Here is a 14,027-nt window from a genome sequence, read left to right on the forward strand (position 1 = left end):
CTCTCCAATGCCAGCACATCCTGCCTCAGATATGGGGCCCAAAACTGCTCACATTACTCCAGATGCAGTCTGGCCAGTGCCTTATAAAGCCTCAGCATTACATCCGTTTTTATATTCTGGCCCTCTCTAAATAAATGCTAACATTGCATTTGCCTTCCAAGTCAAGTCAAATTTATTTGTCACATACACATACTCGATGTGCAGTGAAATGAAAGTGGCAATGCCTGCGGGTTGTGCACAAAAATAATTACAGTTACAGCATATAAATAAAGTTAATAAGTTACTAAACATAGCACAAAAAGTGTCGACAAAAATTTAGTCTCTGGGGTTATCAAAGTTGACAGTCCTGATGGCCTGTGGGAAGAAGCTCCGTCTCATCCTCTCCATTTTCACAGCGTGACAGCGGAGGCGTTTGCCTGACCGTAGCATCTGGAACAGTCCGTTACTGGGGTGGCAGGGGTCCCTCATGATCTTGCTTGCTCTGGATCTGCACCTCCTGATGTATAAGTCCTGCAGGGGGACGAGTGTAGTTCCCATGGTGCGTTCTGCCGAACGCACTATTCTCTGCAGGGCCATCCTGTCCTGGGCAGAGCTGTTCCCAAACCAGACTGTAATGTTGCCGGACAGGATGCTCTCTACAGCCCCAGAGTAGAAGCAATGGAGGATCCTCAGCGACACTCTGAATTTCCTCAGTTGTCTAAGGTGGTAAAGGCGCTGCTTAGCCTTACCCACCAGTGCGGCAATGTGCGTTGCCCACGTCAGATCCTCTGAGATGCGGACTCCCAAGTATTTGAAATTGCTCACCCTATCCACAATAGACCCATTTATCTCCAGTGGCGTGTACGTCCTTGGATGTTTAGCCCTTCTGAAGTCCACAATCAGCTCCTTTGTTTTAGTGACATTCAAGAGGAGGCTATTGTCCTGACACCAGAGTGCCAGATCAGCCACCTCCTCCCGGTAGGCCTTCTCATCGTTGTTGGAGATCCGGCCCACCACCACAGTGTCATCAGCAAACTTGATGATGGAGTTTGAGCTGAACCTGGCCCTACAGTCATGTGTGTACAGGGAGTACAGTAGGGGGCTAAGGACGCAGCCCTGGGGGGATCCTATGTTCAGGGTGAGGGAGCTAGATGTGTGTTCCCCCATCCTGACCACTTGGGGCCTGGCTACTTACTACTGATTCAACTTGCAAATTAACCATTTAGGAATCCTGCACCAACATTCTCAAGTCCCTTTGCATCTCTGATTTCTGAATCCTGTCCCCATTTAGAAAATAGTTTATGACGTTATTCCTACTACCAAAATGCATGGCTGCACACATTGCTACGCTGTATTCTATCTGCCTCTTCTTTGCCCACTCTCCCAACCTGTCCAGTCCTTCTGCAGAGTCCCTACTTTCTCGACACTACCTGCCCCTCTACCTATCTTTGTATCATGTAGTCATGCAGTGTGGAAACAGGCCCTTCAGCCCAACTTGCCCACTACGGCCAACATGTCCCAACTGCACTGGTCCCATCTGCCCGCATTTGGTCCATATCCCTCAACCTGTCCTATCCATATACCTGTCTAAATGTTTCTTAAATGTTGGGAGAGTCCCAGCCTCAACTACCTCCTCTGGCAGCTCGTTCCATACACTCACCACCCTTTGTGTGAAAAAGTTACCCCCTCAGATTCCTATCAAATCTTTTTCCCTTCACCTTAAACTTATGTCCTCTGGTCCTCGATTAGACTCTGTGCATCTACCCGATCTATTCCTCTCATGATTTTGTACATCTTGAAAAGATCACCCCTCATCCTCCTGCGCTCCAAGTAATAGAACCCCAGCCTACTCAACTTCTCCCTATAGCTCACACCCTCTAGTCCTAGCAACATCCTTGTGAATCCTCTCTGTACACTTTCAAGCCTGACAACTTTCCTATAACACGGTGCCCAGAACTGAACACAACACTCTAAATGCGGCCTCACCAACATCTTATACCACTACATGACCTCCCAATACTCTCTAGTAACTTTCCAACTACAGGTACCATCCTCAAACTTGGCCACAAAACCTTCAATTCCCTCATCCAAATCATTGCTATATAAGCATGAAAGTTTGCAGCCCCAGCACTGAACCCTGCGGAAGACCACTAGTCATTTGCAGCCAACCAGGTTAGGATAGCCCAGTTCGACTTCAGTGAGACGATATTCCTGGAGCTGAGAAATAAATAAGGGATAATCACTTTATTTGGAGTGTACAATCATTCTCCAATTGGCCAGTTAATACAAGAACATATATGCAGGGAGAATGCAGGCAAGTGCAAGTAGGGTCACCAACTGTCCCGTATTAGCCGGGACATCCCGTATTTTGGGCTAAATTGGTTTGTCCCGTACGGGGACCGCCCTTGTATTAGTAGGGTTGCCAACTTCCTCACTCCCAAATACAGGACAAAGGGTGACGTCAATGGCGCCCCCCACTTGACCTCACCCAGCCAGCAGCCGCCATTGGTGGAGTGGGAGCACGTGGCTGCTGGCTGGGTGACGTCACCCTTTGTCCCTTATGTGGGAGTGAGGAAGTTGGCAACCCTAACAAGTTGTTATCTGTTAGATCAGTGAATATACACAATGATTCCCCGAGCCCTGTGGTAGTATTTTAAAACTTTTATTCAGGCACAGAGTTTACATAATATGAGTGAAGCATAGTACAGAAAAACAAAAACTATGGATGAACTATTAATTAAACTTTCCCTTTGATCAGATGTTATCTCCCTTACCTTTCTATTGGCTGGTGACACTATTGGAAAATCATGCCTCTTTCTGATTGCTTTAACTCCAACTAGCACAAAATGCTGGAGGAACTCAGCGGGACAGGCTGAGAAGGAATAGGTCATGCAAAATGGAACACCCATTCCTTCTCTCCAGAGATGCTGCCTGTCACAGTTATTCCAGCATCTTGTGTCTATCGTCGGTGTAAACCAGCATCTGCAGTTCCTTCCTGCACATTCCAACTGGTAGGGTGTTTGTTACAAGATGGACACTCTCCACATGGCCACTCTTCATTGGAACTGCTTTCAACCAACCCTGCAAAATTGTTGATTTCATCAATTTGCCAGCACAACCTTTAAACACATTCCTCAACTTGTTAGACCTCTTTACCCAATGATGCTGCAAGAGTGAAGCAGCAAGATTGTTGTTTCCCTGGTCGGAGGAAACAGCGAGCACCAAAGCGAGCTGATTGAACTAAACAAAGATCTGGAAGCACATGAGCAAACCGAGCAAACAGAGGAGAAATCTCAGCAATCGTGTTTTATTTGATTTCCTGCACCAGGATAATGAGTAAGAGGCAAAGCAGAGGTGACCCATTGGCTTGCAACAGAAGGAGTTTAAACAGAAGACCCTAATGCATCTGAAGAAGGGTCCCAAGCCACAATAATCACCCAATCTTTTTCTCCAGAGTTGTTTTGCTGCCTGACCCACTGAGTTACTCCAGCACTTTGTGTCTATCTTTAGAAGAGGTTTAAGTCCTGGTACTCACAGGAATCCCCAAACACCAAAGGATTCTTTTGCCACCTCAGTCAGATTAATTTATAAAATGTTGCCCAAAATCTGCACCACCTGACAGTTTAGTGAAAAGATATAATGTGGAAACAACCCCTTCGGCCCACCGGTCTATCTAGTATGAGAATCAAATTAGTTGTCAAATTTCTCCCAATCTTGTGTAAATGATTTCAAGATATTTGTAAGAGCTTGCCATTTGTTAGGTTAGCTGTAAGTTAAGATTCTCATGAATTAAATGATATCATATTCCCAGTTATTCTGAAATGAATTATTCCAAATCGCTATCATAAAATAAAATTGGCCAATGTGATGAGGACATGAGGCCTTTGCATTCTCTGCTGGCTGGTTGGTGGGTTCACGGCCCGTGGTCTTAACCCCTGATAAACTCCGTCAGCAGATCCCAATGCCCGACTTTCACTCCTCACTCGCCCATCTTTTTAGAGATACAACGCAGAAACAGGCCCTTCTGTCCCACCGGGTCCGTGCTGACCAGCGATCCCCACACATTAACACTATCCTACACCCACTAGGGACAATTTCTACAGTTACCAAGCCAATTAACCTACATACCTGTACGTCTTTGGAGTGTTGGAGGAAACCGAAGATCCCGTAGAAAACCCACAGGGAGAATGTACAAACTCCACACAGACAGCACCCAGTCAGGATCAAACCCGGGTCTCCGGCGCTGCATTCACTGTAAGGCAGCTCTACCGCTGCGTCACTGTGCCGCCCTGACCTCTACCCGCTCTGCCTGCCTTCCTGCTCAACCCGATGCTCTGCCCTCCTCACTGTCTCTGCCAAGTTACACAGGCTTGCCACCTGCCCAAGCCGCCTCACAGCAGATTTTAAATTTGGCCCTGCCATTTTCCACGGCTGCTATTCAGCACCCACAGTAACGTCTTCATATTTCAGCAGCGTCGGACAGATTTACATGACAAACGAAAGTGGATCTCTTGTGAAAAGGTGAAGCAGCTTTACACAGATTGGCTGCTATCAGCCTAAAACTACTGAGTGAAATCGGGAAATACTGCAGGATCTAATTCACCCAGACAAGGCTTATAGTCTGACAGGACAGTCTCCACAAAACCATTAGGTGGAATTTTTGATCCACTTTTTGATGAGTGACTGGTCATTATGAGTCTAGCCCCTCCATCTCTTCATCAGGGCAACAATAATATTCGACAAAGCAGATCTGCCCGTCTTCATTGCGGATCATGTATTGTAAGGAAAGAAATCCCCGATTGTCTGTGCGAAGCGAAACTTTGGAGGAGAGCGCCAAGGCTTTAGTGGACGGCTTCAGTAGTGAGATTTTGTACCTGTTCAGAAGAGAAGATGATTACTTTTGGATCACTTCTATAATTTTACTTCATGCCAACCAAAATGTCAAGAATCCAGTCAATGTGCGTACCTATTGCACTGGGTCTGGTTGCAATGGAATGCCTCAATCATGTCAGAGTCCTTTGGATAATCACAGTGCGTGCTTCCAGCATCACCATAAGTAGATAATCTGAAACAGAAATGTTGATTATTTACGGTTAACAAACGAGCAGAAACGTAGACTGGAATCGGAAGCCCACAAGAAACAAACAATGTGGGCAACTACTTTGTCATTGGAAGAGAAAAAAAACAGCAGCGAATAATGAACATGAAGGGAATCAAGGATTTAATGCAGGAAAGTGGCGCTTAAGTAAAAGGTCAGTCAGAATCTCTCTGAATGTTGGAAAGACTCCAGGTTCTTGTGAAATACTGCCATGACTGGATGGTTGTGAGGTCTGTCAGGGAAGCTACGCAGAGTAATTCTCACATTGCCGCTCTCGTCCTTGGTGGGAAGTAACTGCAGAGCCCTTGGTAGACTGCACACTGCAGCCAGTGGAGTGGAGAGATGGGTAATCAAAGTGGCTTTGTTGGGGCCGCATGGTCATTGTACATAATCTGGGTAAATGAAAAAGGTAGTAAAGGCAGAAGGTAGTAAAGGTGGAGACTCTCATAACATTCAAGTATCTGAACGTACACTCGGATCACCACAGCACAGAAGGCTATGGACCAAGTGCGAGTAATGGGGTTGGAGAAATATTTGATGGTTGGCATGGATATTGTCTCAAAGGCTCTGTTTGTGCATGATTTGATGAACATTCGAAGGTCGTGGCCGAATTTCCGTTGGATTTGGATTTAGTAAAGTTATTGGAAAGGACAAAGGAATATCAGGTGCAAAATATGTAAATCAAAGTAAGTTACCAGACTGAAATATTATTTATCACAACACTACCACTCCAAAATTAAGTGCTTCAATGAAGGAGAAAGTTTTGAATGTACGAGGTAGTGAAAGTTCAGACTATATTGAACATAGATTACATTTTCTCATGAACTGATGGTGCATCAGTTGGCAGGAGCCGTCGAATGGACTGATGGTGCATCAGTTGGCAGGAGCTGTCGAATGGACTGCAGCACATTTTGTGGGAAGTGCCTACTGCAGCTAAAGGCTGTCAGACACAGAGACATGGAGGTTAGTGGTGAAGCTTAGAGTATCTGTCAAGTGGACGTCATTGAGGAGTAAGTTGGAACTGCAAGGCAAGTGGCAAGTACTCTTTAACTGTCTTAGTCTTGTAAATGAGGGAAGAGGAGGGAGATTTGGGCGTCAGGAGGTGAATGTTTCATTGCAGGGTGCTCCCATTCTGAACTTCACAAGCAGCACAGTATTTATGTCACTGGTGTGGTTCAGTTTCCAGTCAATGTTCAGTGCCCCACCTCTTCTCTCACACACTAACCCCAAGATGGAGGTACGCAAGATTAATTTAACATGCATTGATGTGTGCTAAAGGTAAGTACGCTATTACTCGAGATGATCTATGGCAGAACATATATGGCAGAAACTTTACATCTACACATGAATGGGCGTAGAATACACATGGGCACCCTCAATTCCTGAAATGCAGGGGTTTCTGCAACAAGGCCCTGGGGCTAGGCCGCTGTGATAGTTGTAAACTTCTTCTCAGCCCAAGGAGACGTCCTCCTGATTGCCACTGATGTCAGCATCAAGACTCCTTGATGCCACACTTGGTGAGCACACGGGTTTATTTGATAAGGGCAGTCACTCTGAACCCGCCTCTGGAAGTCCACTGTCCTGTGCTCAGGGGACGAAGGTCTGGACCGGAGTGATTCTGGCACATCCCAGCTGAGCACGAGGGAATGGGTTTGCTTGATGGCCCTGGAAACCAAATTAAACATGATTCATTCTAGAATCTATAAGATTGATGTAAAGGCACCATTTATCATGCTGTGCTGATCACACCCACACATTTACAGTTCACCCACATCCAGGAGGAACAAAGCATCAGTAACAAAGCTCAGACACATTAACTGAGGTGGGCAATGTGGTGGCCGAGGGCGAACACAGAGAGTGCTGGAGTCTGCTGTGAACAGCCTCATTATCTCTTATTGTAATGTCACATTCTGGTGTGTTCCAGTACCTGAAATACGGTTTCTCTGGTGACATGGTGATCTGCAGCACATCACTGCTCATATCAAGTTCAGCAAATGTCTCCCGCAGGCTCTCTGATTGTAAAATAATTTTATTTACAACATTTGTACTGCAAAAATCAAAATCGAGAGTTTCCTCTGGCTCTTGAGTCTGAATCTTGCAGACAGTGACCACGCCACTCTCCTCAAGGAACAGGGTGAGGGGGTAGCCGTACCCACGGTAGCACATTCGCAGGGCTGTCGTCACCCCTAGGGAAGGGAAATCAAACGTCAGCCTCAGCTGCATCACAACATTCTGCAAGTGGACAGAAGATCAGTCTTCACTGCTTAAGTACAGAGCCACAGACAAAACTACAGACACAGAATGCTGGAGTAACTCAGCGGGTCAGGCAGCATCTCTGGAAAAAATAGGTGACATTTCAGGTCACATCTTATAGAAACATAGAAAATAGGTGCAGGAGTAGGCCATTCGGCCCTTCGAGCCTGCACCACCATTCAATATGATCATGGCTGATCATTCAACTCAGACGGGTCTACCAAAACTGCAGGTCCACTACCAATTTTCCAGCAACCAGTGGTCCAGCCCCTCAGTAATCCATACAAAATTATGAGAGCACACGTGAACCCCCCCCCCCCAGAAATGCCCTGGAAAATGTGCCGTCTAGGCCGGGTGAGGCGGCCAATCTCCACCTCATGCTCCAATCGGCGGGTCGAATTTGCCGGCTGTGGCCAGAGCTCTGGAACTAAGGCCTAGCCAGGGCTGGCAGATCCATTCCCATGGCCAACTTCCACAGCCAACTCTGCAGGCTCCAAAGTTCATGACCTCTGTCGGTCCAGCAAAATACGGCAAGGATCTGGGACCAAGGTGCAACAAAAATTTAGATTTTTTAAAACGGTGGTGGACCTGTACTTGAAAATCAAAAGAATTTCAGGTGCCGCAAGTCTGAAATAAAAGCACAAAATGCTGGAGCATCTGCGGTGGTCAGGAAGCATCTTCACAAAAGAGTCAGAACTGGGAACATTTTAAATTGCAGAGAGGATGTGGAGAAAGCAAATAGCAGTAGAAATCTGGAAACTTCTACTGAGTAAGAGTATTAAAACATACAAAACTAAAGTAGGTTGAGATACAAGTCAGTTACGATCTACTGAAATAAAATATTAGAATCAAAGGCTGAATAGCGAAAATAGTGATTATTTACCTGGCAGAGAACTTGCACTGAATATTGTCAGACAATCTAAAAGAACTGTTAAGTTTATGAGAAAGATTACAGAATCCTCTTCAATTCGAAACTCCTGAAAGATACTGGCCTGAAAATAATAAATATTTGAAAAAAATTAGTTGACCATAAAGCAATCATTGACACTAACTTCACCACTCACATGACCATGGAGAGATTTGCGATGGCCAATTAACTGACCTATTTAATAGGAGCGCTAGGAAAAGCTTGGGAACAATGAGTGAGGTTAACACCAATGGTGAGCATGTTACTGGAGAGGATTGTGAGGGATGAGGTGTGCAGTGACCCCTCGTTATAACCGCCCATCAGGGACGAATGGTGTCTGTTATTGCCGATTGTCTGCTATAACCGACTACGGTATTATCATTGAATGTACTGGAAATGCTGGTTAATACACAAAAGGACATAAAGTGCTGGAGTAACTCAGCAGATTAGGCAGCTTCGCTGGAAAACATGGATAGGTGACATCTAGACCCTTCTTCAGACAGATTCAGTCCGCTTTACTCCAGCAATTTGTAACGTTTCACCTTAAAACTAGGCACGGATGCTGCTGCTGTGCATCAGCGAGCCCTTCACCGGTTCACACGGCTGTTTAGTTTAGAGATACAGCGTGGAAACAGGCCCTTGGGCCCACCGGGTCCACGCCGACCAACGATCCCCGCACTTTAACACTATCCTATACACACAACACACTAGGGACAATTTTTACATTTACCAAGCCAATTAACCTACAAACCTGTACGTCTTTGGAGTGTGGGAGGAAACCGAAGATCTTGGAGAAAACGCACACAGGTCACGGGTAGAACGTACAAACTCCGTACAGACCCATAGTCGGGATGGAACCCGGGTCTCCGGCGCTGCATTTGCTGTAAGACAGCAACTCTACTGCTGCGGCTCCGTGCCGGCTATTGTTGTGGCTCTCGCTGTAGCCCCTGGGGACAGCGCTTGCGTCAGGCTGCCGGCCACCGACAGACGCACTGGGTCACCCTGGGGCTGCCTCCCCACTCACTTGGCCCGTCTCTCTGCCCTGCCGCCCGCTCCTTCTCCACCTCCTTGTTTTTCCTCACAGTCACCGACATCTTCCAAGGTGGAGTATGTCAGTGATTCCAGGGAAGAAAAAGGCAGCAGTGGTGGTGATGGGGAGGTGGAGGAGACAAAGACGGCCAACAAGATGCATCAGCAGGTGAGAGGGGAGAAGCCCCATGGTGACCGAGCTCATCCTGTTGATGGTGGCGGCCTGAAGGGAGAGCGGTCCCCGGGGGCTACAACGTGAGCCGCAACAACCACACCGTTCGACGGGTGAAGAAGGGCTCGCTGGTGCACCTTACAAGCCAGGGGTGACATTGAAAGCAGAGGCTGTGAGAGCCTCGGGAGGTCATGTGAGTGTGGGTGGCATCGGCAGGTCTGACTGCTAAAACCAAAATCCATTATAAAAGGCCCGTAAAATTCAGGGTTTACTGTATATGCAAAAACAAGGAACTGCAGGCTGGAGTAACTTAGGAATCACATTGTTACATCCACCCTGGTGCAATTTTGCAAACATCAGCTATTCAGGACCCAAGGTTCAGGCTCATCCTGTGCATTCATTCTACCATTTTATTATTTCTGTGGTTTCCAGAGATCATCATCATATCATATATCTACAGCCGGAAACAGGCCTTTTCGGCCCTCCAAGTCCGTGCCGCCCAGTGATCCCCGTACATTAACACTATCCTACACCCACTAGGGACAATTTTTACATTTACATTTACCCAGCCAATTAACCTACATACCTGTACGTCTTTGGAGTGTGGGATTGTAAGTTTCAGCTACCAGACACACCCTTATGAGCAATAGATTAATGGATTGATTGTAATCATGTACTGATGCTCCTCGACTTGCTATTGAGGGCGTGCAGCGTAGGTTCACTAGGTTAATTCCCGGAATGGCGGGACTGTCGTATGTTGAAAGGCTGGAGCAATTAGACTTGTATACACTGGAATTTAGAAGGATGAGGGGGGATCTTATTGAAACATATAAGATAATTAGGGGATTGGACACATTAGAGGCAGGAAACATGTTCCCAATGTTGGGGGAGTCCAGAACAAGGGGCCACAGTTTAAGAATAAGGGGTAGGCCATTTAGAACGGAGATGAGGAAGAACTTTTTCAGTCAGAGAGTGGTGAAGGTGTGGAATTCTCTGCCTCAGAAGGCAGTGGAGGCCAGTTCGTTGGATGCTTTCAAGAGAGAGCTGGATAGAGCTCTTAAGGATAGCGGAGTGAGGGGGTATGGGGAGAAGGCAGGAACGGGGTACTGATTGAGAGTGATCAGCCATGATCGCATTGAATGGCGGTGCTGGCTCGAAGGGCTGAATGGCCTACTCCTGCACCTATTGTCTATTGACTCGAAGGCTGAGCGACAGGGTGAGGATGGGCAGGCTAGGACTTTATTCCTTGGAATGCAGGAGGCTGAGGTGTGGTCTTATGGAGCTGTATAAAATCATGTGGGGGATTGGGTGAATGCACAGCGTCTTTAGGTAGGGAAATCAAGAAGCAGTGGACATAGGTTTAAGATGAGAGGGGCAAGATTTAATAGAATGTGTGAGAGGCAAGTTTTTCCACTCAGAGGGTGGTGAATATCTGGAACGAGCTGCCTGAGGAGGTAGTTGAAGTAGGCACTATACAGCATTTAAAAGACACGGGAGAGATCCATGGATAGTTCAGTTCAGTTTATTGTCACGTGCACCAAGGTACAATGAAAAGGTTTGGTTGCATGCTAACCAGTCAGCAGAAAGACAACACAGATGCTCCTCGACTTACAATGGGGTTACGTTCAGATAAACCCATGGTAAATCGAAAATATTATAAGTCGAAAATGCATTTAACACACCTAACCTACCAAACATCACAGCCACCTAACCTACCAAACATCATAGCCACCTAACCTACCAAACATCATAGCCACCTAACCTACAGTTTCTACCGGATGTTTAGTTTAGTTTAGAGGTACAGCGCGGAAACAGGCCCTTTCGGCCCACCGGGTCCACGCCGACCAGCGATCCCCGCACATATGGATATGCAAGGAATGAAAGGATTCGGATTATGTGTAGGCAGATAAGATTTGGTGTAGCATCATGTTCAGCACAGGCATTGTGGGCCGAGGGGGCTGGTCTTGTACTGGTCTGTTCGATGTTCTGTTCGCCACTTCAATAAACTCAATCAAATCTGTGAGATACAATGTCTCATGCACAAAGCCATGGTGTATCCATAATTAGGTATATACTGTCACACACAATCCTGCCCAGATGCTTTCCCACCACTGCTGTTAGTTACACTGGCCCATTTAGTTTTTAGTTTAGAGATACAGCGCGGAAACAGGCCCTTCGGCCCACCGGGTCCGCGCCGACCAGCGATCCCCGCACATTAACACTATCCTATAGGCACTAGGGACAATTTTTACATTTACCAAGCCAATTAACCTGCAAACCTGTATGTCTTTGGAATGTGGGAGGAAACCGAAGATTTCGGAAAAAACCCACGCAGATCACAGGGAGAACGCACAAACTCCGTACAGACAGCACCCGTAGTCGGGATCGAACCCGGGTCTCCGGTGCTGCATTCGCTGTAAGGCAGCAACTCTACCGTGCCGAATGTGTATCTCTTTTGCACCATCGAAAAGTTGAAATATCGTGAGTCGAGGAGCATCAGTACATGATTACAATCAGTCCATTTACAGTGTATAGATACATGATAAGGGAATAACGTTTAGTGCAAGGTAAAGCCGTGCAAGTGCAAGGTGCAAGGATAGTCCGAGGGTCATCGAAGAGGTAGATAGTAGTTCAGCACTGCTCTCTGTTTAGAGGGATATGGGCCAATTGGGACTTGCGTAGATGGGCATCTTGGTCGGCGTGGATTGAAGGGCCTGTTTGTGTGCTGTATGACTATGGCCAACATGCCTGGCTTTGGTATGCGAGAGTAAACCTCCTCATCCTCCTCCCTTCTTCCATCTCCCACCTCCTCCTCCTCCCTTCCCATCACCAAACTTGCAGGACCTGGGGTCAGCACTCATCTCTGCAAAAGGATCCTCGACTTCTTATCCAATAGACCCCAATCAGTGAGGATAGGGGACAAATCATCCTCTGCGATAATCCTCACCATGGGGGCTCCGCAAGGATGCGTTCTCAGCCCCCTTCTTTACTCCTTGTACACCCATGACTGTGCAGCCATGAACAAATCTAATTAATTTTACAAATTCGCAAACGACACCAGCATTGTGGGCCGGATATCAAATAACGAGGAGACAGAGTACAGGAAGGAGATTGAGAACCTCGAGTCCTGGTGTCAAGACAACAACCTTTCTCTCAAGGTCAGCAAGACAGAGGAGATAGTGATTGACTTCAGGAAGCAGAGCAGTACACATACGTACACATATGGTACATGTGTGCATTGATGGCACTGAAGTAGTTGAAAGCTTCAAATTCCTCAGAGTAAATATCACCAACAACTTGTCCTGGACCACCCATATTGAAGCACTGAAAACACACCAACTCCTCTACTCCGTCAGAATGTTTCGAACGTTCGGAATTTCCCCAAAACTCCCACCAACTTCTGCAGATGTGCCTTACAAAGCATTTTATCAGGATGCATCAAATCATGGTTTGGGGACAGCTCCATCCAAGCACGCAGCCCAGATCATCACACAAACCAACCTCCCTCCCGTTGACTCCATCTACACCTCATGCTGCCACGGCAAGGCCAGCAGCATAACCAAGGACCACTCCCTCTTCTCCCATCAGGCAAGAGCTACAGGAGTGTGAAAACGCACACCTCCAGATTCAGGGAGTTTCTTCCCAGCTGTTTTCAGGCAACCTAACCATCCTATCACTAACGAGAGAGCAGTCCAGAGCTACTATGTACCTCACCAGAGACCTTCAGATTATCTTTAATTGGACTTTATTTTGCACTGAATGGATTTCTCTTTATTATGTATCTGTACACTGCGGATGGCTCGATTGTAATCATGTATAGTCTTTCCGCTGACTGGTTAGTACACAACAAAAGCTTTTCACTGCACCTGAGTACTCTGTAAACTGGTCCTCGCATTGTTCCTACATCTCCCTCCTCACTCCTCCATGCTTTCTCCTTCTCCCATCACCTCCACCTCTTCTGCTCACTCTTCCTGCAACAGCCCCCTCTCCACCCCTCCCTCTCCCCTCCACATCTCCCCCTTCCCCCCCCTCATCTCCCCATCCCTCTCCCTCTACTCCCCCTCCCTCTCCACATCTCTCCCCCCGCGGTACCTGGATGAACGCGTTGCCCTGGACACTCTTTGCCGCCTCGGCCGTCATGCGGATGCCATTGGCCGAGGCGAAGAAGGTGACCTGGTCTCGGAAGTGAATGGCCTTGAGCAGGTTGGAGAGGTTCCGCGCGTTGTCCAGAGTGGCGACAAAAACATAGCGCTCGTCGTCGCCCGGGACAGGCGGGGAGCGCAGCATGGCGCCGTCCCCGTCCCCAACCTCAACCCCGTCCGCGGCCCCCAACCCCCAACCCCGGCCCCAGCCCCGGATCCGGTCCCGCCACCCGGACCCGCCCCCAACCCCCATCCTCGTCCGCGGAACCCTCCCCCCGAGACAAAGGTTCCGGCCCGGCGGACCCACAAGATGCCGCTCATCCCAGCACAGTGACGGCCAAACCACTCGCCACCCCACAGTGACGGACTGACCACTGACCCACTCGCCACCCCACAGTGACGGACTGACCACTGACCCACTCGCCACCCCACAGCGATGGACTGAGC

At 47.7% G+C, this 14,027-nt stretch overlaps 1 protein-coding gene across 1 annotated transcript; it reads right to left on the reverse strand.

The window, feature by feature from the left end:
* Positions 1 to 2,630: 2,630 nt before the first annotated feature.
* rad1 (RAD1 homolog (S. pombe)) lies at positions 2,631 to 13,766 on the reverse strand. Its single transcript, XM_078400889.1, has 5 exons — positions 13,531 to 13,766; positions 8,214 to 8,322; positions 7,005 to 7,263; positions 4,946 to 5,044; positions 2,631 to 4,853 (listed from the first exon to the last, which is right to left on the reverse strand). The coding sequence occupies exons 1-5, from the start codon at positions 13,723 to 13,725 to the stop codon at positions 4,670 to 4,672; spliced, it is 846 nt and encodes a 281-aa protein (XP_078257015.1). The 5' UTR covers positions 13,726 to 13,766; the 3' UTR covers positions 2,631 to 4,669.
* Positions 13,767 to 14,027: the final 261 nt, after the last annotated feature.

Source organism: Rhinoraja longicauda, chromosome 6 (assembly GCF_053455715.1).
Source record: "Rhinoraja longicauda isolate Sanriku21f chromosome 6, sRhiLon1.1, whole genome shotgun sequence".
Classification (NCBI taxonomy): Eukaryota; Metazoa; Chordata; class Chondrichthyes; order Rajiformes; family Arhynchobatidae; genus Rhinoraja; species Rhinoraja longicauda.

Bases quoted from the DNA above. Each gene is read 5' to 3' on its own strand.
- rad1 (XM_078400889.1), bottom strand. From the start codon at position 13,725: ATGCTGCGCTCCCCGCCTGTCCCGGGCGACGACGAGCGCTATGTTTTT. The intron at 8,323-13,530 runs GTACCGCGGGGG...TATTATTTTCAG, and splicing joins AGGGCAACGCGTTCATCCAG to GCCAGTATCTTTCAGGAGTT. The intron at 7,264-8,213 runs GTAAATAATCAC...TCCCTTCCCTAG, and splicing joins CAGTGCAAGTTCTCTGCCAG to GGGTGACGACAGCCCTGCGA.